This window comes from Elgaria multicarinata, chromosome 13 (assembly GCF_023053635.1).
Source record: "Elgaria multicarinata webbii isolate HBS135686 ecotype San Diego chromosome 13, rElgMul1.1.pri, whole genome shotgun sequence".
NCBI lineage: Eukaryota > Metazoa > Chordata > Lepidosauria > Squamata > Anguidae > Elgaria > Elgaria multicarinata.
Window position 1 is genome coordinate 1,640,996 of NC_086183.1, and position 26,440 is coordinate 1,667,435.

The 26,440-nt window shown below is 44.5% G+C and overlaps 2 protein-coding genes across 3 annotated transcripts in view; one reads left to right on the top strand and one right to left on the bottom strand.

Annotated features, from left to right (window-relative positions):
• Nucleotides 1–3,540, bottom strand: part of LOC134408459 (myotubularin-related protein 9-like) — a 38,734-nt gene extending 35,194 nt beyond the window's left edge. For both annotated transcript variants that reach the window (XM_063140754.1, XM_063140753.1), the window contains exon 1: nt 3,382–3,540. The gene's annotated coding sequence lies outside the window, so the exon portion shown is untranslated. The remainder of the gene's footprint in view (nt 1–3,381) is intronic.
• Nucleotides 3,541–21,579: 18,039 nt separating this feature from the next.
• On the top strand, nt 21,580–26,080 carry FAM167B (family with sequence similarity 167 member B). Its single transcript, XM_063139982.1, has 2 exons — nt 21,580–21,978; nt 25,281–26,080. Exons 1-2 carry the CDS (start codon nt 21,670–21,672, stop codon nt 25,542–25,544), a joined length of 573 nt encoding a protein of 190 aa, XP_062996052.1. The 5' UTR covers nt 21,580–21,669; the 3' UTR covers nt 25,545–26,080.
• The last annotated feature ends 360 nt before the right edge of the window (nt 26,081–26,440 follow it).

Consider the following 26,440-nt stretch of genomic DNA (forward strand, 5'->3'; position numbering starts at 1 on the left):
AAAAGGTCTTCAGCTGGTGATGAAAGGAGTACAGTGTAGGCGCCAGGCGGACCTCTCTGGGGAGCTCATTCCACAACCGGGGTGCCACAGCGGAGAAAGCCCTCCTCCTGGTAGCCACCTGCCTCACTTCCTTAAGGTCCGGGTAGGTACATATGGGAGGAGGCGTTACTTCAGATAGCCTGGCCCCAAGCCATTTAGGGCTTTAAATGTTCATACCAGCACTTTGAATTGGGCCCGGACCTGGACTGGCAGCCACTGAAGCTGGAAAAGGACTGGCGTGATGTGATCTCGCCGGCCAGTCCCTGTTAGTAAACGGGCTGCCCTGTTTTGTACCAGCTGAAGCTTCCCGGACCGTTTTCAAAGGCAGACCCACGTACAACGCATTGCAGTAATCCAAACTAGAGGTTATCAGAGCATGGATCACTGTAGCTAGGCTATCACTGTCCAGATAAAGGCGCAGTTGGTATATCAGCCTAAGCTGATAAAAGGTGCTCTTTGCCACTGAGTTCACCTGTGCCTCAAGTGACAGTTCTGGATCCAAGAGCACCCCCAAACTACGGACCCGATCCTTTAGGGAGAGTGCAACCTCATCCAGAACAGGGCAAACATCACCTCGCCGGACAAATGAACCACCCGCTAACAGTACCTCCGTCTTGCCTGGATTGAGTCTCAGTTTGTTAGCCCTCATCCAGTCCATTACCGTGCCCAGGCACTGGTTCACAACAGTCACTGCCTCACCTGGATTTGATGAAAAGGAAAGGTAGAGCTGGGTATCATCCGCATATTGAAGACACCTCAGTCCACATCTCGGAATAACCTTCCCCAGCGGCTTCATGTATATGTTAAACAGCATAGGGGATAAAATAGAGCCCTGCGGAACCCCATGGCTTAGGAGCCACGGCACAGAGCAATAATCCCCCAGCACCACCTTCTGGAATCGGCCATCCAAGTAGGAGCGGAACCACTGCAACGCAGTACCTCCAACTCCCAGCTCAGACAACCTATCCAGAAGGATACCATGGTCGATGGTATCGAAGGCCGCTGAGAGGTCCAGGAGAACCAACAGGGTCGCACTCCCCCTGTCTCTCTCCCGACAGAGGTCTTCCCACAGGGCGACCAAGGCAGTTTCCGTTCCAAAACCAGGCCTGAAACCCGATTGAAATGGATCTAGATAATCCGTTTCATTCAAGAGTGCCTGGAGTTGTCCTGCAACCACCCGCTCAAGCACCTTGCCCCGGAAAGGGATATTAGCCACCGGCCTGTAGTTGTTAACATCCTCCGGGTCCAGATTAGGCTTCTTCAAGAGTGGTCTAATTACCGCCTCTTTTAAAGAGGCCGGCACCACTCCCTCTCTCAAGGAGGCATTCACAACCTCCTGGACCCAAATTTGCTCAAACAAGAAGCCTCAAAGTGTTTATAGACTGACGATACTGTTGTAACCATTTGGAAAAATAAAATAATGGGGAAACTTATTTCCAAGAATGAAGAAACAGCCTTGGAGTATGTGAGCTTGTGTGCGTCTCCCTTTTCCTCTGCCCCTAGTTTAAGGTCTGATTCATATATTTTAGCTAATAATGAAGAGCTAACTTCTACAGTGTTATCACAATGTTGATGCCTTCAGGGGTTTAAGGAACTCCCAAAATCCAGACTGCTAAAACATTCCAGAGACCTTGATCTTGACATCTGCTCCTTTAACAGCTGCTTGAGAGGCAGAAATATACAGCAGGTGACCTTTTTCCTGGCATGGAGATCAAGTGAAAGAGAAAAGTCTCACTTTCTTAATGTGTTTGTTTCAGGTTGTTGCGTTCAAAGATGCTTCCACTTTCTGAGCAACACAAACTGACTTTGGGGGAAGGGACTCTGTACACCTGCTTCCGCTTCTCACTTCTCAGGAGCTGAGTTGCAATGAAAAGCAGTAAAACCAAGGAAGGAGACCCAAGAGTTGTAACATTGAGCAGCCGATGAAGTTCTTTCCAGCATGAAGATAAAAAGAATGGGGAAAGCTGTAACTACTTAGAGTGCAACTTTATGCACTGATTTATGCATCTTTATGCATCCGTCCCATCCATAAATCTGTATTCCAAAGGGGTCCTAGCACTAGTCTAACAGTCAGAAGGCGTTGTGTATTTCATCCTTATTTTCTTTCTTAGCAGCTTTTCTATGCAAAAAATTGGAAGAAGAGGTAGGAAGACATGGGAGGGTTACAATTGGATAACAACGCCATCTGGAACCTCTCTACAATTCTGTGAAGGAGGCAGAGTGATTACACGTTAAAATCCTCTTCTGAAAGCATTCCTGAATTTAGGGGGTGCTCACTTCTAAGTTAGTGTGCTTTAGGATTGTAACCATGATTTTTGAGCATCGGGCCTCTGCTTAAACTCATGAAAAACAACAATAATATTTAATAATGCTGGGCAGTTAGGCATATTTATTTTAGTATTTTCTATTGAAGTTTATGCTTTATGGTGTTTCCTCTGGAAGCGGCCTTGGACATTATTTTTTTAATTAAAGGGCAGCATATACATTTTTTAAAAAATGAATGTTTTCACCAGTTAAGACTGTGCTCTGTGGCAGATTGCCTACTTTGCAAGCAGAAGATCTCAGGTTCAATTCATGGCAGGGCTGGGACAGTCTCCTGTTTGGGACACTTCCAGCGAGCAGCTGCCAGCCAGCATAGAGTGGACTGTACTGAGCGAGAAGAACTCATGGTCTGTATGACCTGCCAAACCAAACACAACCCATCAGCTCCACATTGTGGCATGCTGAGGGGTTTGGGTCACTTGCCCTGTTTTTGCAGCACCAAGTAGGTTTATTCAGCCTCTGCTGGGTCACAATACAAGGCCAAGGCCAACTGATTAGGAAAAAAAGCAGTCTGGGCTGTTCTTGTGCCTTTAACAGCAGTTCCAAATGCAAGAAATGCTTTTCACAGAATGGAAATAAAAACATCACCAGCTAACATCTGTACAGCTTGCAGGGGCTTGCTGAAAAATTGGCAGCCCAACTGATGGGTTATGTTCAGCTTGGTGGACCACAGCGTTTGCCAGAGCTGCTTAATTTATCTCTGTAATCCATGCGACAACCACAACCCTGTATGGTAGGCCAGGGTTTGTTTTATAAGTGAGAACCGTAATGCTAGCTGGGTTCATGTGAGCTTAGAAAACTGCCTTTTATAGAGCTCAGCCATTGCTCCGTCTCGCCTGTGACCTTTTGCTCTGGCTGGCAGCAGCTTCCAGGGTCTCAGGTGGGGGTCTTGTTCTCTGACCTGCTGCTACCTGGGGATGTTCTCCTGGAGAGGTCAGGCATTGAACTGGGGCCCTTTTACATTTGGGGAGAAAGCGAAACAAACCTCCCAGAACCTGGTGTCTGGCCCGCTTCCCTTACCTGATAGCTAGGGTTGCAATCTGAGCCCCACCGGGATCTGCAGGGGTTCTTGCTTGGCAGTGGTCAGCGATCAAGCCCCAAGCGATGCAGAGGACCACAGGGGGCAAAATGCATCCCCTGCGCCTGTACAGGCCCCACAGCTGCCAGTGCAAGGAAGAGGGGCAGCTGTGCAGAAACCTCCTGACAGCTGTTTTGTCTCAGAATTGCTGGGAGCCAAAGCATGCTGGATCTGGGTAGATTGTGAAAGACCAACAGGAACTGCACACATTGCAGTGTGGGAGAGGCTGAGAGAGAGAGAGAGAGAGAGAGAGAGGGACAGAGGGCGGGAGGGAGGATGTGGAGCTTAAGGTCGCCTGGCTGTAATTGTGTGTTTTCAGTTTATTTTTTCCACTGTCAAGGGACTTGAAGAGAACAGTCAAGATTTTAGATTAACTGACTGTGTGATAAACTCCCACAGTTTTCTTTTCATTTCTTCTTCTTTATATTAGGTGCCTTGTTAGCTCTAGGCAGATAGCGAGGAAAATGAGGCTTGAAAATGATCAAAAAACCACCAAAACTGAAACTCAGGAGTAGGGGAGAGTTTCCCCACCTATTCAGCAGCCTGATAACACAGAAACAGCTTTTACCCAACCAAAGGAAAGCACTGTTCGCTTCCATGGACTTCAGCACAGGCTTAATACTCCTACCAAAATGAATTGGGGTGGGGGGAATCAAGGCACTCTTCCTGTGTAAATATTACATTGAAATGGCATCGCCTCCATCATTTCAGAGGTAAAAATAGGGACAAACTGGTAACATCCCTTGACTCAGGTCACTGCCCAAGGCCTCTGGTCCCCAGCCCTGCACAGGTCTGAAGGCTCCCTCAGCTGCTCTGGGCTGCCTGGGGGGCTGCGGGCTTAAGTGTTGCAGCAGAGGTAGGTGGCCATTTTAATTCTCCTTATGCCCAGCCCTTCCATTAGACAGGCCACTGCCTCAGGTGACAGAAGCTGAGGTGTGGCATTTGAGGACGGAGCCGTGTGTCCCAGGCAGCCTTAAGGTGGCCTGCTTTCCAGAGGTGTGGTGGAAGATGCTACCCCATCGCCAGCGTGGAAGCAAGTTTCAACTGCCATCATGGTCAGCTTCAGGCCTTTGCCTCTGGCAGAAAAATTTGGGCCAGCAGCGATTTCCTGCAATGTCCCATAGTGATGCTACGTTGGGTGCTCCTAGGCATTGCGGCAAATGGAAATGGCTGCCTGCCACCGGATTGCTGGGGGCCGATCCGATCCGATCATAGAGCACTTTCACCAGGCCTCGCTGAGATGTGGAGCTGACCCTTATGGTAGCCATGGGTCCTTTTTGTCCTGTATTTGAAGTTGTCGCCTATTTGAGGGGCTGGGCTGTCCAATTCTGGTTTATTAAAGATAAAGCCATCAGAATTGCTACCCATCCACAGTGAGCACCTGAACTGCAGAGGCTCCCCACTCTCCTGCTCACAATCGTTTGCACTATATTTCTGTTTAATTTATAACACTGATTTCTAATTTTTAAGATATGCAATTTTATGCAAATTGCTATCTTCCTTTTTAATGATGCGTAAGTTGCCATCCTACTGGTTGGACATGATACCGGACCTGTTCAGACAACATGCTAAGCCATGGTTAGGCTGCTAACCCTTTTACAGCAAGTGGTAAGTGAGCATATCTGAACTGTAGTTATGTAGCCACTGTGGTTAGGTACAGTTTACACAACGGTGACCATATGACTGGATTTGCCCGGATTTGTACGGGTTTTGATGGCAAATCCGGGTGGGGGAGGGGAAATCCGGATTTTTTCCAAAGAGCAGCTCTAATGGGAATTAACAGAAATGCTTATAACTCCGTCATTTTTTAAGATAAAGACATGAAACTTGGCACAATGGTAGCGCTTAGGAAGGGCTTTAGTCATACCAAATTTGAAACAGATCCGTTCATCCATTGATTTTTTAGGAATTTTTTTAAAATTGAGGTTTTAAAATTATTATTTTTTAAATCGTCATTTTTAAAGATAACGAGATTAAACTTTGCACCATGAAAGGATTTAGGTAGAGCTTTAGCCACACCAAATTTGAAACAGATCCGTTCATCCATTAATTTTTTAGGATTTTTTAAAAATTGAGGTTTTTAAATTATTATTTTTAAAATCGACATTTTTAAAGATAAAGAGATTAAACTTTGCACCATGAAAGGATTTAGGTAGAGCTTTAGCCACACCAAATTTGAAACAGATCTGTTCATTAATTTTTTAGGAATTTTTTTAAAAATGAGGTTTTAAAATTATTATTTTTTAAGCTGTCATTTTTAAAGAGAAAGAGCTGAAAGTTGGCACCATGATAGCTTTTAGGTAGAGCTTTAGCCATACCAAATTTGAAACAGATCTGGGGCCAGTGGCAAACCCTGTTAACAACAACAGCAGCTTGCAATGAGTAAAGATACAGTCAGAAAAGATATTTGAGGGAAGGGGAGAATGTAACACACAGAGTATAGCAAAAGCTTCAAAGTACAGCAAAACCTACAAAAGTAGGAGTGAGTGAAGTTAATTTCAGATACATTGAATCTCTCACTTGTTCTTTATTTCAGTGATCTTAACATTAAGATGTTATGTAGAACAGATTTGTCTTAAATGTGTGCAGTAAAATCAGATATGTGACCAAGGCTATTTTCGCCTCCTTGGGGGCGACCATGTTGTCCTCTTTTTTGGTTTCCAAAATATGGTCACCCTATACTAAGGCCCTTTTTCCATGGGATCATAGCTGGATCATCCCTGTGTTTCCAAATGATGCACAGAGGATCCCGGGAGCAGGGAGGGATGATCCCTCCATTTTCCCAGGATAACTGAGACCTCACTTATCCCGGTTTTACATGCGGTCCCAGGACAATCTCGAGGACCGCGGGCAGTGTGGGCGCTTGTCCCGGCTTCTTGCCTCCTCCTGCAAGTAGTGGGGGTCAGCAGAGGAAAGGAGCTGGGACGGGGGGAGTCCAGGGTCATCGGGGATATGGGGTGGGGAGCGAGGTTGGGGCTTTTTTTTTTTGTACTTACTTTTGCACTGGAGTGCAAATGAATTTCAGCTCCTGTTTTTTTTTTTGCTCTGGAGTGAAGGTGTGCTATGGCTCCTGTTTTTGTTTGTTTGTTTGTTTGTTTTTTGACAGGCACGACAGGTGCAACGTCCCTCTTCCCATTCCAGACGTCACACTTCCGTTTAGGCACACAGGGACAATCCCGGAAGAAGGTAAGTCCAAGATTGCCCCCCTACACACACACCCTTAGGTGTAGAAAGGGCCCAAGTCATGATTCACATGACATGTGAAGCCATAATGCTTAGCTCACAATGCTTAAGCATCATGGTTTAGTTAGGGTGACCATATTTTGGAAACCAAAAAGGAGGACAACATGGTCGGCCCCCAAGGGGGCGTGTCCAGCACCAAGGGGGTGTGCCCACCCGAACATAGCCTTGGTCACATATCTGATTTTACAGCACACATTTAAAACAAATCTGTTCTACATCTTAATGTTAAAATCACTGAAATAAAGAACAAGTGAGAGATTCAATGTATCTGAAATTAACTTCACTCACTCCTACTTTTGTAGGTTTTGCTGTACTTTGAAGCTTTTGCTATGCTTTGTGTGATACAGTCTCCCCTTCCCTCAAATATTTTTTTCTGACTGTAACTTCACTCATTGCAAGCTGCTGTTGTTGTTAACAGGGTTTGCCACTGGCCGGCCGGATGGCTGGCTTTTTTTAATTTCAATTTTTTTAAAAAAGCTTGTGTATAATTGTCACAAGTTTCTCTACTCTAACATTAGGGTGGGTATTGTGGCAGTTTACCTAAAGACTGGAGATCCCCTTAATGCCAAGGGCTGAAACTGCTCAATATGCAAAACCCCAAAGAGGAGGTTTGACAACCTGAGTTTGAAGGATATGGCTCCAGCAGTTTTAAAACACAATAATTTTAAAACTTTGAACTTTTAAAAAAAATCCTAAAAAAACAATGGATGAACAGATCTGATTCAAACCTGGCATGGCTAAATCTCTTCTTAAGAGCTATCACGGTGCCAACTTTCAGCCCTGTATCTTTTAAAAATTTCATTTTAAAATAATAATTTTAAAACCTCAAACTTTTTAAAAAATCCTAAAACTCAATGGATGGACAGATCTGTTTCAAACTTGGCATAGCTAAAGTCCTTGTTAAGAGCAATCATGGTGCCAAGTTTCATCTCTTTATCTTTAAAAATAATGTTTTTTTTTAAATTAAATCCTCAAATTTTAAAAAATTCCTAAAAATCAATGGATGAACAGATCTGTTTCAAATTTGGTGTGGCTAAAGCTCTACCTAAATCCTATCATGGTGCAAAGTTTCATCTCTTTATCTTTAAAAATAACGATTTTAAAAATAATAATTTTAAAACCTCAGTTTTTAAAAAAATCCTAAAAAATCAATGGATGAATGGATCCGTTTCAAATTTGGTATGACTAAAGCCCGTCCTAAGAGCTACTATTGTGCCAAGTTTCATAACTTTATCTTAATAAATGACAGTTATAAGCATTTTTGTTAATTCCCATTAGAGCTGCTCTTTGGAAAAATCCGGATTTCCCCCCTCCCGGATTTGTCATCAAAACCCAGACAAATCCGAGCAAATCCGGTCATATGGTCACCCTAGTTTAGTGTGTTGTCTGAACAGGACCATTAATTTACCCAGCCACAGTTTATGGTCCAATAATTTAAAACGTCAAAATGATGAGGGGATAAAACACTACGTGAAACCAAAAAAAGGAAGAGATAGTCTCTAGTGTTAAAAAGTAGAAAAGTTTTAATCTCTTTGTACAGATGTCTCAAACGTTTAAAAATGTATTGTTGTTACAAGACTTTTTGAATAAAAGCTTGACGTTGAAATCTTTACAACCCCACGGGCTTAATGATTCCCTGGAGTGGAATACAGTAAGATACTAAATAGTTGCAATAGGCACTGCATTTCATTTCAAAAAGAAAAAGATCTTATTAAAGGCAAAAAATGCTAAGTTTTGACAGGATCACATCCAAAGGGTCTCCCTGAGTGTTAGAGCAACCACAGAAACGTATAACAGCTGACTCATCTTAGCAAACAGAGAAACCTTTGCTGCAGATGCAACAGGCAAAAAGAACGCAAGGAAGTCTTTTGACTGCTTCATTTGAACTTTTTGGTAGTTCATGTTATTCTGTTTTATCAGGTCAGTAGATGCATTGTCTAAGGAGGAATTGTGTGAGGGTACTGTGTGCAATGTGTGCTTAAGGGATAAAAGAAACATAATAGTTAGACATAAAAGAGAAGAAATCTCTTCATTGGCTTCCAATTCACTTCAGAATCCAATATAAACTTCTCCTGTTAACCTTCAAAGCTTTTCACGGTCTAGCTCCTTCCTATCTCTCCTCTCTCATCTCACACTATTGCCCCGCTCGTGCTCTTCGCTCCTCTGATGCCATGTTTCTCACCTGCCCAAGGGCCTCTACTTCCCTTGCTCGGCTTCGTCCATTTTCTTCTGCTGCCCCTTACGCCTGGAACGCTCTTCCAGAACATTTGAGAACTACAAGTTCAATCGCAGCTTTTAAAGCTCAACTAAAAACTTTTCTTTTTCCTAAAGCTTTTAAAACTTGATGTTGTGCGGACTTTATACTGTTAGTTTTACCCTACCCTGTACCTGCTTACCCTACCCTGTGCCTGTTGGCATTCTCTTCCCCTCCTTATTGTTTTACTATGATTTTATTAGATTGTAAGCCTATGCGGCAGGGCCTTGCTATTTACTGTTTTACTCTGTACAGCACCAAGTACATTGATGGTGCTATATAAATAAATAAATAATAATAATAATAAACCTCTATAGACAAAAAAGGGGGATATACAAAATCAGAAAATTTCCCATATAGACAATTATCACGAAAAATAAAAAATAAGAATACAAATCCTGTAATTTGAACAAAGTTTACAAGTTGAAAGCCTTTAACCCATATTTATATAATGCAGACACCAAGGTCACCATAGAATCATAGAATAGCAGAGTTGGAAGGGGCCTACAAGGCCATGGAGTCCAACCCCCTGCTCAATGCAGGAATCCACCCTAAAGCATCCCTGACAGATGGTTGTCCAGCTGCCTCTTGAAGGCCTTTAGTGTGGGAGAGCCCACAACCTCCCTAGGTAACTGATTCCACCATCGCACTGCTCTAACCGTCAGGAAGTTTTTCCTGATGTCCAGCCGGAATCTGGCTTCCTTTAACTTGAGCCCGTTATTCCGTGTCCTGCACTCTGGGAGGATCGAGAAGAGATCCTGGCCCTCTTCTGTGTGACAACCTTTTAATTATTTGAAGAGTGCTATCATGTCTCCCCTCAATCTTCTCTTCTCCAGGCTAAACATGCCCAGTTCTTTCAGTCTCTCTTCGTAGGGCTTTGTTTCTAGACCTCTGATCATCCTGGTTGCCCTCTTCTGAACACGCTCCAGCTTGTGTGCATCCTTCTTGAATTGTGGAGCCCAGAACTGGACACAATACTCTAGATGAGGCCTAACCAGGGCCGAATAGAGAGGAACCGGTACCTCACGTGATTTGGAAGCTATACTTCTATTAATGCAGCCCAAAATAACATTTGCCTTTCTTGCAGCCATATTGCACTGTTGGCTCATATTCAGCTTGCGATCTACAACAATTCCAAGATCTTTCTCGTTTGTAGTATTGCTGAGCCAAGTGTCCCCCATCTTGTAACTGTGCATTTGGTTTCTATTCCCTAAATGTAGAACTTGGCATTTATCCCTATTAAATTTCATTCTGTTGTTTTCAGCCCAGCACTCCAGCCTATCAAGATCACTTTGAAGTTTGTTTCTGTCTTCCAGGGTATTAGCTATCCCACCCAATTTTGTGTCATCTGCAAATTTGATCAGCGTTCCCTGCACCTCCTTGTCCAAATCATTAATAAAAATGTTGAAGAGCACTGGGCCCAGGACTGAGCCCTGCGGCACCCCACTTGTTGCCTCTCCCCAGTTTGAGAAGGTTCCATTGATAAGTACTCTTTGAGTCCGATTCTGTAGCCAACTGTGAATCCACCTAATAGTTGTTCCATCTAGCCCACTTTTAGCTAGTTTGTTAATCAGAATGTCATGTGGTACTTTGTCAAAAGCTTTGCTGAAGTCAAGATATATGACATCCACAGCATTCCCACAGTCCACAAGGGAGGTTATCCTATCAAAAAATGAGATCAAATTAGTCTGACAGGATTTGTTCCTGACAAATCCATGTTGGCTTCTAGTAATCACTGCATTGATTTCAAAGTGTTTACAGATTGACTTCTTTATAACCTGCTCCAGAATTTTCCCAGGGATGGATGTCAGACTGACTGGTCTGTAGTTCCCAGGTTCATCCTTTTTGCCCTTTTTGAAGATAGGGACAACGTTAGCCCTCCTCTAGTCGTCCGGCACCTCACCCGTCTTCGTATGATTTTGCAAAGATAATAGACAAAGGTTCTGAGAGTTCTTCTGCTAGCTCCTTCATTACTCTAGGATGCAGTTCATCGGGCCCTGGAGATTTAAACTCATTCAAGGAAATTAGGTGTTCTTTGACCATTTGTTTATCAATCTCAAACTGCAATCCTGCCCCCTCAACTTCTGCTTCACTTTTTCCAGGGGGTCATAGACCCGCTTTTGGGAGAAGACTGAGGCAAAGTAGGAATTGAGCACTTCAGCCTTTTCTTTATCATCTGTTATCTTGCCATCCTCATTAAGCAGTTGAACCACCATTTCTTTCCTGTGTCTTTTACTACTCACGCATCTGAAGAAAGCCTTTTTATTGCTTTTAGCATCCCTCGCTAATCTCAGCTCATTCACAGCTTTAGCCTTCCTGACGCCATTTCGGCACTTCTGAGCCACATGTCTGTACTCTTCTTTTGTAGCCTGGCTTTCCTTCCACTTCCTATATGAATCCTTTTTTTGTTTTCAGGTCATCTCTAAGCTTTTTGTGGAGCCACATTGGTTTCCTCTGTTGTCTTCTATCTTTTCTCCTGGTTGGAATTGTTTGTAACTGTGCCTTTAAAATTTCCTTTTTTAAATACTCCCACCCATCCTGCGTTCCTTTTCTCAAGGATTGCCAATCCTCTAGTTCCTTCCTCCACTTTCTGTAGGAGAAAGTTATCACCCATACATGTCGGGAATTTCTTGGAAGGGCCGCTTTTGGCAGTAATGGTCTCCCAACAGATATCAGGATAATTGAAGTCCCCCATCACTACTACATCACACTTCCTTGAAACACTGGCAATTTGTTTCTCAAAAGTTTCGTCCTCGTCTTCTCCTTGATTGGGTGGTCGGTAGTAGACTCCGATTATCATGTTCTTTTTATTCCTTGCTCCATTTATTTTAATCCAGACGCTCTCAAGGGGACTCCCAATCTCATCCGCCTGTATTTCTGTGCAGGGATAGGTATTTTTAACATATAGTGCAACTCCACCTCCCTTTCTATTTCTTCTGTTCTTTTTGAACAAGTTATACCTTCAATTGCTATATTCCAGTCATGGGAGTCATCCCACCAAGTTTCAGTTATACCTAACAAGTCGTATTTGCCTTCATGTTATAAATCTCAAGTTATAAATAAATTGCTGTAAAAAATATACAATACTAATGTTTTCCAGTCAAGGTTAGGTTACTATTAATTACAAAGAAGAAAAGGTGTTGTCTGTTTTCTTTTTCTTTTTCTTCCTTTTGTTCTCCTCTTGTTTTTTTCTCAGACTTTTACTCTTTCTCATGTATAATGTATAATGATATACATTATAAATATTACATGCGTTGTTCAAAATTTGTTTGTTTGTTTGTAGCTCCTGAAGAAGGATTGGCAGATCTGAAGCGTCAAGCTTTTATTCAAAAGTCTTGTAACAACAATACATTTTTAAACGTTTGAGACATCTGTACAAAGAGATTAAAACTTTTTTTACTTTTTAACACCAATGATTTAAAAGCCATGAGGATATTCCTTTTGAGGATGAAGATACATTAGGAAAAAACTATTTGCCATATAATTATACCTTATCAACCGTTTGAAGTGTCTCCATTGCAGCTGCAGAGTGTGAACTGCCAGGCAGTGTGGTGCCTTAGTGGTTGGGGACATGCACTTACATCATGTACAATAGAGATAGAATGTAACCTCATCCCACCCCACCCTTGATTTAAGTGCTATAGGTGGGGCGGTGGGGGGGAGCTAGACTCTTTGTTTGATTGTTTGTTTGTTTTTGTTAATAGACAGTAACAAACAAACAAATTATGACCAAAACTGAAGTACAACATTACACCAACAAGAAGAAAATCTCCCAATAAAATATCTTGGCTAAAATACTGAAAAGGTCTAATCCAGTGAATTAGAAATGCAAATACAATCTTTCACCCACCTGCATCCCACTGCCTTATAGAGCCTGTCCACAGTGAAATGTAGAATCATAGAATAGCAGAGTTGGAACGGGCCCACAAGGCCATCGAGTCCAACCCCCTGCAAAGTGCAGGAATCCACCCTAAAGCATCCCCGACAGATGCTTGTCCAGCTGCCTCTTGAATGCCTCTAGTGTGGGAGAGCCCACAACCTTCCTAGGTAACTGATTCCATTGTCGCACTGCTCTAACAGTCAGGAAGTTTTTCCTGATGTCCAGCTGGAATCTGGCTTCCTTTAACTTGAGTCCATTATTCCGTGTCCTGCACTCTGGGAGGATCGAGAAGAGTTCCTGGCCCTCCTCTGTGTGACAACCTTTCAAGTATTTGAAGAGTGCTATCATGTCTCCCCTCAATCTTCTCTTCTCCGGGCTAAAAATACCTTGTGTCTTCCAGTCTATTAGCTATCCCACCCAATTTTGTGTCATCTGCAGATTTTATAAGCGTTCCCTGTACCTCCTCGTCCAAATCATTAATAAAAATGTTGAAGAGCACTGGGCCCAGGACTGAGCCCTGTGGTACCCTACTCGTTGCCTCTCCCCAGTTTGAGAAGGTTCCATTGATAAGTACTCTTTGAGTCTGATTCTGTAGCCAACTGTGAATCCACCTAGCCCACTTTTAGCTAGTTTGTTAATCAGAATGTCATGTGGTACTTTGTCAAAAGCTTTGCTGAAGTCAAGATATATGATGTCCACAGCATTCCCACAGTCCACAAGGGAGGTTACCTGATAAAAAAATGAGATCAAATTAGTCTGGCAGGATTTGTTCCTGACAAATCCATGTTGGCTTCTAGTAATCACTGCATTGATTTCAAGGTGTTTACAGATTGACTTCTTTATAATCTGCTGCAGAATTTTCCCAGGGATGGATGTCAGACTGACTGGTCTGTAGTTCCCAGGTTCTTCCTTTTTGCCCTTTTTGAAGATAGGGACAACGTTAGCCCTCCTCCAGTTGTCCGGCACCTCACCCGTCTTCCATGATTTTGCAAAGATAATAGACAAAGGTTCTGAGAGTTCTTCCGCTAGAGAAAGGGTGATTCGGACATGGGTGATTAGAGGAGAAAAAAGAGGTAAGGGTTGGTTTATTATTTATAATTAAAGGGGACCATATCCCTTGGCTGGATTCTGAAGAAAAACTCATAATTCACCCTAAGGCCTAATCTACACCAAGCAGGATATTGCATTATGAAAGCAGTGTATAAAAGGCTGGAGCCAATACTGCTATAAAGCAGTAGTGTGGCTCCTGCCTTTTATATACTGCTTTCATAGTGCAATATCCTGCTTGGTGTAGATTAGGCCTAACAAGTTTTTAATCAAACGTCACAATTGTTTCCGAGGCATAGTTACAATCATCATCATCTCATTTTTATACTGTCCAATAGCAGAAGCATTACCAATTAGTAGGCCTTTTACAACTATTCTATCTTTCTCTCCTTAGGGAGCAATCCTATGGAGCTTTAGAAAGAAAAAAGTCCCATAAGTTCCAGCATTCTCCAGCCTGGCTGGCTGGAGGATGCTTGGAGTTTTTGGAGTTTTTATCTGTCTGAATATGCATAGCATTGCACCCTTGGGGTTGTGTGTGTGTGTACAGAAAAAAACATCAGAAGAAGCTGTGGGAAAACTCAGGAGGGTTACGGTGGAAGACAATGATGTCTGGACCCAATGTAAAATTTCATGTTTCTGGCAGGATGATTACACAATAAAAGCCTTGTGTTAAAGCATCCTTGCTCCCTAGTAAATTGGGTATATAAGTGTTTCAGGCTTAAATGTGGGCATCTACCTATCTCTACCTGTATTAATCATCACCTATTCAAGGTACACAAAGTGATGTGCAGCCATACATATGTTAAAGTATTTAAAACAAGCACAATTAAAAAACAGCAATGGTGTTATCACTCCAACAGGTTAAATATCATATAAGAATACAAAAAGTGCATTAACAGAAATATTAACTTAACCAAGGAGATGGCTTGGGGTAGGATGGGTGGTGTTTCCACAACTGTTGAGAAACCCTTGCTTTAAGCACTGCAGCGTGCTTCCAGATGGAGGGCTCCTAGCTTGACTAATCAGAACTCATTGGTACAGCTGTTCTGTCTGTTTTTCCTTCACTGGATTTCTGCAGTAAGGTAAAAGCAGTGGGGAAAAACAGGAATGGAAGATATCTATATCCAGTTCACATGCTCACTGCAGTGTGAATATTGCTTTTAAATATTCAAGCTACGCTGTGGCCACAGCTTGTCATGCTATCTGAACCTGGGCAGTGGGCGTTGTGCCAGGGTTAAACAACCTTAGCATAACCCTAGAACAGGCCAAGGGTTATGTAAGAGTTGTTTAACTCTTGAGTTTGGAGGACACAAGCTGCAGCTTGAATATTCAAAATGACTGCCCGCATGCACCCACACGTGTTGTAACCCACTGTGACTTCAATAAGCCATGGTGGTTTATTTGATTATTTACTACAAACGAGAAGGATCTTGGAATTGTTGTAGATCGCAAGCTGAATATGAGCCAACAGTGCGATATGGCTGCAAGAAAGGCAAATGCTATTTTGGGCTGCATTAATAGAAGTATAGCTTCCAAATCACGTGAGGTACTGGTTCCTCTCTATTTGGCCCTGGTTAGGCCTCATCTAGAGTATTGTGTCCAGTTCTGGGCTCCACAATTCAAGAAGGGCGCAGACAAGCTGGAGCGTGTTCAGAAGAGGGCAACCAGGATGATCAGAGGTCTAGAAACAAAGCCCTAGGAAGAGAGACTGAAAGAACTGGGCATGTTTAGCCTGGAGAAGAGAAGATTGAGGGGAGACATGATAGCACTCTTCAAATACTTAAAAGGTTGTCACACAGAGGAGGGCCAGGATCTCTTCTCGATCCTCCCAGAGTGCAGGACACGGAATAACGGGCTCAAGTTAAAGGAAGCCAGATTCTGGCTGGACATCAGGAAAACTTCTTGACTGTTAGAGCAGTGCGACGGTGGAATCAGTTACCTAGGGAGGTTGTGCGCTCTCCCACACTAGTGGCATTCAAGAGGCAGCTGGACAACCATCTGTCAGGGATGCTTTAGGGTGGATTCCTGCATTGAGCAGGGGGTTGGACTCGATGGCCTTGTAGGCCCCTTCCAACTCTACTATTCTATGATTCTATGATTGTGTGCACTAACCCATTCTGTAGACCACACCCTATAAAATTCTGGGAATGAGGCAGAGTACTCAAAGGCACAATAAAAGCCTTGACTGAAAGTTCACCAAGTCTATCTAAAACTTGTGGCCCTCCAAATGCCTACAATTCCCATCAGCCCTAGCCAACCTACTCAATGGCCAGGGATCATGGGAGTTGTAGTCCAAAACATCTGGAGGGCCACACCTGCTCTAAATGAAGGACTCTGGGCAGGAGGCCTCTCTCTCCTGCAGGTCCTTGCAGAAGCATTAACCCCCATGGAATCGAATTCACTGTGTGCCACACAGCCCGAGATGAGGTGTGAGCAAGATCCAGTACCTGAGGTACCTCCAGAGCAATGGCATTTTGTAAGACAGGGAAGCCACACACATTTCAGGCTAAGGCCAGCTTATAGCTGCCATAAGACAAATTCTGTGTCTTCAAATAGCAGCACGGTCAAATCGTGCTGCAGATCAAGCTGTATTTAAAAGCACAGGAGCAGCTTTAGACCAAACCAGTGCTTAATTTGTGGGAGTGCTCAGAATGGTTTTCAGTGCTTAGGCTTGGTTCTATGAAGAAGAGGGTACCTCTGAGCTTGTGAAAGGAATCATCTCCTCCCCATAAAGTAACCACAACCAACCACAATCCATGTCAGAGTTTAGAAAAAGGCTTCCAGAACTTTTCAATTTGTGCTTCCAGCCCAACACAAAGAAATTAAGCGGAAGAAGCTTTCCCCATTACTTTATCACCATGCTAGGAATAGCTTCACCTGTTGAATTTCTGCAGTAGTCAGGCTGACGAAAGGAAAGGAGCAGAGCGTGTAGGAAAAGCAGCCACTGTTCAGAAGAAAAGTCCTGATGACAGAACCCATGGGCTTATCCATACCAGTTGTTTTTGGTGCCTTAACTGCACATTTCGTGTCTTTGGACAGATGACGCAGCCGTAGAGTCGCCCCAGCAACGTGTTTTTACAAGCGATAATGCGCATAATCGAAATTGCGATTTACCACGACAAACATCCTGCGCATGTAGAGTGTGTTACAGTCAACTGTCAATGGGGGAGTTAACTCGCATTTTGACAGGTGGGCGTATCTTCCAGTGCAGGACAAAGTGATTGGCCGAGCTCCCGCCTTCCCACCTATCACGTCTTCCTCTCGTTCCCTTGTCTCTTCGCGCCCTTTCAGTTCAAATCCCATCATTCTGTCCACCTCTGCAGATAGAAGTTATATTAAATACGTCAAGAAACAGGGAAAATAGGCAGCCAGAGGCAGGGGATGTAATGTTTTCAAGGTTCTGCTCCCCACCCCTCTCGTATCCTGCGCCTGGCCACATCTTCCCCTGTCGCAGCGGCACAATCTCGTCCACTAACTGCGTTGCCGGCTCAATGAGGGCAAGACGGCCTCCATAGCAAGAGTAGCAGGCTGCAACGGCGGCTGCAACACTTAGCTCGGAGCTGGAATTCAGCAATTCATTACCTGCCTCTGAACTCTCCCGCTTTCCTTCCCGCCACGCCCCTCTCTCTCCTGCTCTGCTCCCCCCCTCTCTCTCCTGCTCTGCTCCCCCCTCTCTCTCCTGCTCCCCCCTCTCTCTTGCTCTGCTTTCCCCACCCCCGCTCATTCCTTTCCCCCTCACTGGTCTATAATTCATAGCCACGCATGTGTAAATATGCGAATGTACGCATTTGACATTAATAACTTCAATATGAAAAAAAATCGCTGCTGTTCCTGAAGTGTGACGCTTGGAGTAGGTTCGAATCCATGAAAAATCGGGCTAATTTAAAATAAGGAGCAATCCTGTGGTCGTATAGCTGAGGGCCATGTTGACAGAATTGTTTTTGAGCAGTCCGTTGCAGAAAGAGCCAGGAAGAGGGAACTAGGGTTTATAAGGAGATCCTTATTTGGATGGCTGCTCCTTATTTCAGACTGTCAGAACCTCACGTAATAAACTTTTTAAGAGTCAGGGACCATCACAGATCAGGATAGTTAATTGTGAATATTTTGATACATTGACATTTTGAACAACAAATAGCCTTTTGTGGCAGTTTAAAGACTAGCATATGTATGGTGGCATAAGCTTTCATGGATTACAGCCAACTTACAGGTGTATATAGACATGGGGATGGAGGGGGGGCTGTAAACTATGAGGTGAGAGGGAAATGACATGCAGAAAGTGGACAGTGACAACCATGTAGTTTTCTGGATGTCATTTCCCTCTCTCCTGTTTACAACATTTTATGCATCTGATGACGTGGATGGCACTCCATGGAAGCTACTGCCAGTCTGTAAGGTGCCACAGGACTCTCTTGTTTTTCCTGCAACAGACTAACATGGCTGCTACCCTTCTGGAAATAAGGCATTTTGAGGTTTAGGGGGGAACCAGGGAGATGGCACAAACATGGCAGTTTCCAAGCTTGAAATGCTGCATTCATTCCAAGAGACTTGTTAATGTGGCTCTGTTCTGGACCTGGCCAGATGCCTTTTGGGTTGCAGGTGCCAACCCATTGCCAATACCTTTCACAGGCATTCAGAATGGCAAGCCCTTTGTATCACACACATCTTGCTGATTGCAGAATCACCACTCATTCCAATTCATGAAAAGAAAAGGTAGCTGTGTTTTGGTCAAAAGAAAATTTCCAAAATCCACATTAGTGGAATAAAAAGCACCGTATCAGCAAGCAGTCATCATGTGTCCATTGTTATTCATTTTAGTACAACCCCCTAACTCTGCCATCTCATCCGCAGCATTTCTTTCTTTGTCCATTCACCCCAGACTTTCTGTTCTACCTTAAATGTGGTGCAACAGCAAATAAGCCACAGTTTAGAAGTGACCTGGCCAGATGCCCTAAGACCCAGGGGAAGATAAGGGACCAATGAGAGAGCTCCATAGGCAAAGCTTATTATAGGAATTCGGGGTGGGGGGGGGGGGCTGGATCATGCCTGCTGGGTGTTGTGATTTTGTGGATGAACTCCACCCACTCCCTCTATGGAGAGAGCGTAAAACAACTTTGCCAGACCCCAACTGATTTGTATTGTGCAAACAGGGTTGGGTAGAACTTTTTGTTTCTTTTTTTCTGAAGAGCAGGTCTAAATCATTAAAATTAACAACTAGTCAAAGGAAAATTTTCTAACCTTAATAACTATTGTTTGTGATCTCCAAATCCAAGAATGTGACCTGATTATGATGGTGATGTGTGTCAAATTTACACTGCATTTTTTTGCATCCCAAAATAGGGCAGTGCCAGAAAAGCTGCTACTATATTCCCAATCCTTTAACAAGATAAGGACCTGGTTCACGCATAATGGCGGCATGTGCAATGTGCGTTCTGCAGCTGTTTTGAATATTTGACCCCTGAAGGGGTTGATCAGGGGTTTCCACGTGACATCCAAACCTGGACCCTGTAAGTTAATTGTGGGTTAAACAACCCACAGTTAATCTAGCTACTAACTGTAAGTAAATTGTAGGTTGTTTCACCCACAATTAACCTATAGGGTCCAGGCTCAGACGTTATGTTGCAACCCCCAATCAACCCAATTGGGGACTAAATATCCCCTGCTGTTACGTGCCAAAGGTCTACGTGGCCCACCAGTCTCTCTGGGTTTGGGAAGCCCCAGCAGGGCATGTTGGCAATGGCTCTCCTCTCACCTGTTTGCCTGGTAGGGTGGCCAATTATGACTTGCCGAAAGAGGAATGCATCACTAAAAGAACAGGGATTTACATTAAATATTCACATGCTAATTTATAGATGCAAATTTAGAAATTATTATTTTAAATAGAAATTCAGTCCATCTCAACATAATTTGGGGGACTGTAGCCAGGAGATCTGCCCGCCTGCCTGTTCTGTCAGCTATTCAGGTGCTCACTGGTGATGAGCAAAAAGTCTTATGTAAGACCCAGAGAACTTCGGCTGTGGGGCGGTATATAAATGTAATAAAATAAAATAAATAAATAAATAAATTATGGTTCTTTTCCTTTCAAATGGAATTGGGCAGGACAACTCTTTAAACAGTGGATGGTCTTCTGGCAGCCCTGCAAATAGAGGACTGTCCTCAGTAAAAGAGGACTGGTAGTATTCAGAGGAAGCACACTGACTCCGAACATAGAGATTCCATTCTAAGCTATCCCAGTAATACCTGTTCCTTACAGGAATGCACGCTCACATGCAGCAATACGATGTCTGAGCTAGCAGTTATGACTAATGGCCATTTGTGTGAAGGGGGGGAATTTTCCAGCCATGACTGGAGCAGGGCCTTAGCTCAGTGGTAGAGCACCTGCTTTGCATGCAGAAGGTCAATCTCTGGTGCCTCCAGGTAGGGTTGGGGTCCCTGGAAAGCCACTGCCAGTCATTGTAGAGCAGGGGTGGTCAGGAAGTAGGTTTCCAGATGTGTTGGACTTCAACTCCCAGAATTCCTGACCATTACCCATGCTGGCTGGAGCTTCTGGGAGTTCAAGTTCCAAAATCTGGAAATCTACCTTCTGCCTACCCCTTTTATAGACAAAACTGAGTTAGATGGATCAATCGTCTGCCTTAGAGATTCATCACATGGGAAAATTGCATTTGCTTACCATCGCTTCTCTGCCCGCATGTTTGTCCCTCATTAAGAGGAAATAAACAACTTGCATTTGGCCCATTCAGTGGGCCGTTTTGATCTTATTGCTTTTCCTGCACACAGCATGAGATAGCGGCAACTTCCATCTTTAAAAATAAGTCAGACTTACTGGGGTGTTTTTTTGTTGCGTGAAGAAGGCTAGAAGAGGCGGGAGGCGCACAGGAGGCAGACGTCGTCGTGAGAGGGAGCCACGAAAATCCGTGAGTGGCCAGCAATGAGTGTACAAGAAAATGCTGGTTTGACTGAGCTTTTCGTAAAGGCAACTTCCTATGTTCCCATGACCACGGAAAAGGCTGCTGGCTCGATGTGTGATCTGCTAGCTCACACGTTATGTACCGCACACCTCTAATTCAAAGTGCATTAGAATTTTCTGGAGAACATTGTACTAAATTGAAGTGCATCAAGAGGCTGTTTTGTTACCAGTCAGTGAGTGCTGCTGCTTTCTTGTACTGTAAGTGTTGTGAAAGGCAGGGCAAAGTGCAGGCAATCTGGAGTAGAGGCTCATAAAATAGCGAGCAAAACAGAAGTTGGTGGGTAGTCGGCCAAATAAATTCTTACCTCAAGCTAAAATGTCATCTTCCTGTAATCCCTTCTGGGTAGCTGAAGAAGGAGATGATTTGAGATAAAGCTGTCCTGAAGCTGCTGGGGTGACCTTTCAACCTTCCCTCCCTTTGAGACCTGGGCGGGGAGACCCATGACTTTTCTCTACTGATAACAGAGTCAGGAAAGGAAGGAGTGCCCTGGGGATAAATTACTTTACACTCTTGCTGTCTTTTATGTCCCTAGTGAAACTTCCTTTCAAAGAACAGGGTGTCTCCTCCCATCTGAAGACAATAATAAAGTGGGTTGTGGCTTTTTTTAAAGGCCAGCCATTAACCTCTGGATAATTAAAGTTCCTGCTCTTTCTTTTTCTGTTTTTAATTCCAAGTGCCTCATTGTTCTGCCTATACATAGCTTTCGTCCGCACACACACACACACACACACACACACACACACACATATATACAGCACACACATCTGTCTGACACACACAGACACAGAGCTGGTTTCTTGCCTGCTGGAAGCGCTTTTGGCCGCCTGCAACCTCTGCCATGTCGTTGGTGAAGTTCAAGGAACTGGGGGAAGAGGAGTCCAATTCGGAAGAGGAGAACCTGGACAGCGTCAAGGCCTTGGCAGCGAAGCTGAAGCTACAGACGCGGCGCCCTTCCTACCTGGAGTGGAAGGCCCATGTGCAAAGTCCCTCCTGGCAGAACAGACATCGAGATGGAGCCCTCCGGACCCTACAGGAGAAGCATGGCGAGGAGGCAACCGGGGAAGACAACCAGGCCCAGGTGCCGCTGAAGACTATTTGCGGGTTCCCCACTATTGGTGATGCCTTTGAGTGGCTCAGGATGGAGCTGGTGAGTAGCTCCATACCTCTTTGGGGCAATCTGAATGCTGGCAGCAGCCGCAGCAGCAGCAGCTGGGATGAAGAATTCCTTTGCTCTGCACTGCATTAGGGCAACCCTGGAGCAGTGAGGAGGGGAAAGCTGTTGCGGGGTTTGCGAAGACAAACTGCACCTGGTGATGGGAAATCCTTCTCAGTGGTCCTATGTAGAAGAGCTTGGCACACTGGGAAACTGAAAAAATGAAATGCAGTGAGCTAGAAAAAAAAGCACTTTATCCCGAAGAGGTTTCCTGTTCCAACATGTTTCAGACTTCATATAGGTCCTTCTTCAGGGAAGTTCTGTGCGACCTAATCCCGTAGGATTAGGTTTAGCACTACTGAACTGGGTTACACATTGCTTTTGGGTGACCTACTTTGGGGGTTCCTATTTTGTTGGATTTTGCCCCACTGGAAAACTTCCATTTTACCATTAGGAAAGTCATGTTGGTTTTTAATTTTTTTTTACCTTAAAGCCACTTACGCAGAGGTGCTTCCAGATGGAGGGCTCCTAGTGCTAACAGCCAGAAGGCCTCATGCTGCTATTCCATCTTATTTCCCTGAATGGATTTTTAGTGCAAGAACAAAAGACGTAAGAGGCTGTAAGAAAACACAGGAGGGCTGTGAGTGGGATGTGACAATGTCTGCACCGCTTGTAAAATTCAGTGAAAGAGGCAAGGGGGTGGTGCCCAAAACCCTCACCCAGAAGCACCCCTTGTGCATGCCACTCACCCCCTGCCATTTCCCTAATTCCCCACAACGCGCTGCAGACTGTTGTGTTTTCCCAACCCACGTGTTTGCACTCCTTCGCTTTATGCCCACACGAAGGAGCGAGCATGGGGTTTGCAGGCTAGGAGGACCGGCTGTGCCATGCACCGGAGCACCGGCGCCTCCTCAGTCCCTCCAGTTTTGGTGGGGGGGTTACCTTCTCTTCCCGAGGAGGCACAGAGGCAGCCATTTGGCTTATGTCTGTGCACTGGGGCACCTGCACCTCCTCATGTTCCAGGTTTTTGGTTTTGTTTACTTTTTTTGGCTTCTCCCCATGCCGGAGGAGCACAGAGGCGGGCCAGCGGCCATTCAGCCCCTCTCCCTCTCCGGGCAGATGGCAACCTATCAGGGTTCACCATCTGCCCAAACACACCTCTGAAGCAGCTCTGGAGCAAGGCGACAGACGGCAGATGCCATCGTCACCTTGCTCCAAGAGAAAAAAGTTGAGGTAAGTCCCTGACTTTTTTTAATTTGGAGCTTCAGGAGAAAGCCCTGGGATGGCTCCACAATGGCTGCTGTGTCATATAAATAACCTAGCACCACTGCAGATCCACCCCGGGGCTTTCCCCTTGTCAAGACAGGGTCCTGCGCATGCTCCCATTTTCTCTGTTTACCAAGACAATCCCTATTTTCTGGCACCTGCCCCTGTTTTGTCCCTAATTTTGCCTTCTGCTGATGTCTTGTTAAAGTTGTCATTGGCCCAATCTACACCAAGCAGGGTATAACACTTTAAAAATGTCATGAAAACAGTATATGTAATGTGTCCTGGGTAGAGATGTGAAGGTTCGGAAAATAACCGGAAAAATTCAGAAAAAAAACAGTTTTCCCCCCGAAGCCTTTTTTGTTTTTCCCCTGAAAAATTGGAAAAATTGATAAAAAATAAAGAAAAAACGGATTACAGGGTGTTTTATTTTTGCATGATGAATAAAATGTTTAAGACAAGGTGTTCAGATATTTACTTCTCGAAATGATTTCTAAAAACTGTACAGTATCAGATTATTACAATGTCTGTGCACCAAGGACAAGCAAGTCCTAAATTGCAAGCTGAGACTACAACTGTCAAATGCAAGAGGAAGATGCATTTCTGCCTCTAGGGGGCAGCACTTCCATGGAAGCAGAGACTGAAATTAATACTGATAGCTATAAGTTAGAAAATGAGTCTGACTAAATTTCATGCATATTCATTGAATCTTGGTTCCCCCCCTCCCCATTTTTCTCAGTTCTTTTTATGGGAATGGGGGCTTTATGTCTTGACACTGGAGGACTAGCAGAGGCATAAATAATTTCCTTTGTTACTAATGTTGGTGGTTTCTTCAGTTGTTGTTATTTTAAATTGATTTTTTGCCTGCCCCTCATAAACTGGCAGAACCAAAGAGGTTCCTTACAGTTCAGGTGTTCCTAACAGTTCAGGAGCTTGTAGCTCCATTTGTTACCAAAAAAAAGTAACAAAAGTAAATTAAATTTGTAATAATTGTTTGAATACACTACTTTTAATATACCAAATGTAATAATTTTATGCCAAACCAACTTGGACATAATTACATTTTATGTTCCTAAAGTAACAAAGTGACTTTCAATCTGCAAAAAGTGCTAATATTGCATTATTTCAATTTTTCCGAAAATTTCCGTTCCCTCCCGGAAAAAAAACACGGAAAAAAACATGGCTTCAAAATTTCCGAAAATTTTACATCTCTAGTCCTGGGCCTGAACAGTTGTCATAACAAGCCATTATAAACCGTCATAAGCAGTAGTGTAGATCCTGCCAAGGGTTAGCCCACCTCGCCTCACCCCAGTCTCTAGAAGTCAAATCTTGGAGTGGGGAGCAGACGCATCTCATCTCTGGCATAGCAACACAGGAAGCTGCCTTATGCTGAGCCAGACTGTTGGTTCATGTAGCTCAGTATTGCTGACACTGACTAACAGAAATGGCTCTCCAGGGTTTCAGGTGAGAGTTGTTTTCCCAACCCTTTTCCAGGAGGTGTTGGGGATTGAGCCTGGGATCTTCAGCATGCAAAGCAGACGTCCCACTACTGCGTGACGACGCCCCCTCCTCAAATGCACGCACCATGTGACCCCATGAGGAGCGGTGCCCTGGGCCCTGCACAGCCTTCCATTCCACGCAACTGAGGTCTATCTTGAACTCTTGATAAGCTATCGTAAAACGATTATGATTTTCTAGTGAATATTTTCTAGTAAAATATTTAACCAATAGTACCTGACACACAAGCCCCCTCCTGTCTTTGGCATCGGTGGGAGATGGATTATTGCAGTGTAAATTAATACAGCATCCAAAAGGTGGAACAGAGTCTACTGTGATGTGAAATAGTGTGTATGTGAGTTTGTGTTTCAGGAACTAATTCTTGGTGTTATGATAACATCGGGGTGTTATGAGCATGTTTCGAATTTAACCTGTGAAATGTTGGAGGTTTATGAGCACGGGATGCCTTGCTCAGTGAGAACTCACAGGCCTCGCCTCTCATTCTTCGCTGTTCTTCTTTTCCTGCTGCCCAGCGGGAGATGCAGGCCTCGGATCACAAGCTGGCGCAGCAACTGATGGCTCTGCGGGCTCAGATTCACCGGCTGAAGGTGGAGCAGGCCTGCCACCAGCACAAGGAGATGCTGGATGATGCCACCTTCGAACTGGAAGGCTGCGAAGAGGACTCCGACCTGCTGTGTAACATTCCACCCAAGATGGCTTTCCTGTTGTCCACGCCCCTCAAGCACATCGGTGTCACGCGCATGAACATCAACTCTCGCCGTTTCTCGCTGTGCTGATGGGCCTGTCCCATCCTGTGCTTGCTTTGGCGCCTGTATGCTTTAGCAAGGACCATGCATCTGTAGACTCTTATTGGCCTGTCGCCATGGCAGATATGCCCCCACAGAGCAAACTGGTGCCTGTTTTTGATAATGGGTTGGAGAGGCAGTTTCCGAAGAGGCCAGGGGCAGCCCTGCCTGTAAGTGATTCTAGGCAGCTGCCTAGGACAGCACTTCATAAGATGAGGCACCTCTTCTCCAAGGGGTAACACACACACACACACACACACACACACACACATGCTTTTAGTGCTCAGAAAATGGAGTGAAGGAAGGATGAAGGGGGGCAGATGAGGACCGCCAAAGATTCAAAGCTTTATCACACCAGCCTTATAGTCTGCTTTTGCCGCAAAATCAATTCAATGGGCTCAGATGACGTCAACTTTATAATCTGCTATGGGGGCGAATTGCATTCAAGGTACTCGCATGACGGCGACCATGTCCTGCTGTGATTGCGGTCCTTCCCAACTCCAAGCAACCTATTTTGGTGCTCAGAAAGTCCGGTTCTTCCTGTTATGCAAAAGCACCCCTCTCAAACTGCAACATGTATTTTCATCCCTCGTTTTGAATCTGTGTGTTTTCAAGGGGTGGTATTGCTGACGAAAGAGGGGGGCGTGCCTTTTCTACAGCGGGTGTTTTAAAATTCTTATTCAAATCCTTTCCTCCTCCTGCTTCCTGGCTGCTAGGTCTATTGCATTTTGGATCCTCCACCTTCACTTCATGACTTGCTTTGGGGAGGGAGGAGGAAGTGAGAGGGGATGCATTGGTAACATCATAGAGGGGCTGCTGCCTCTTTCCCTCCTGATTGGAAGTGCCTGACAAGGGGAACACAATGCAACCTCCAGTGGCAGGTGATA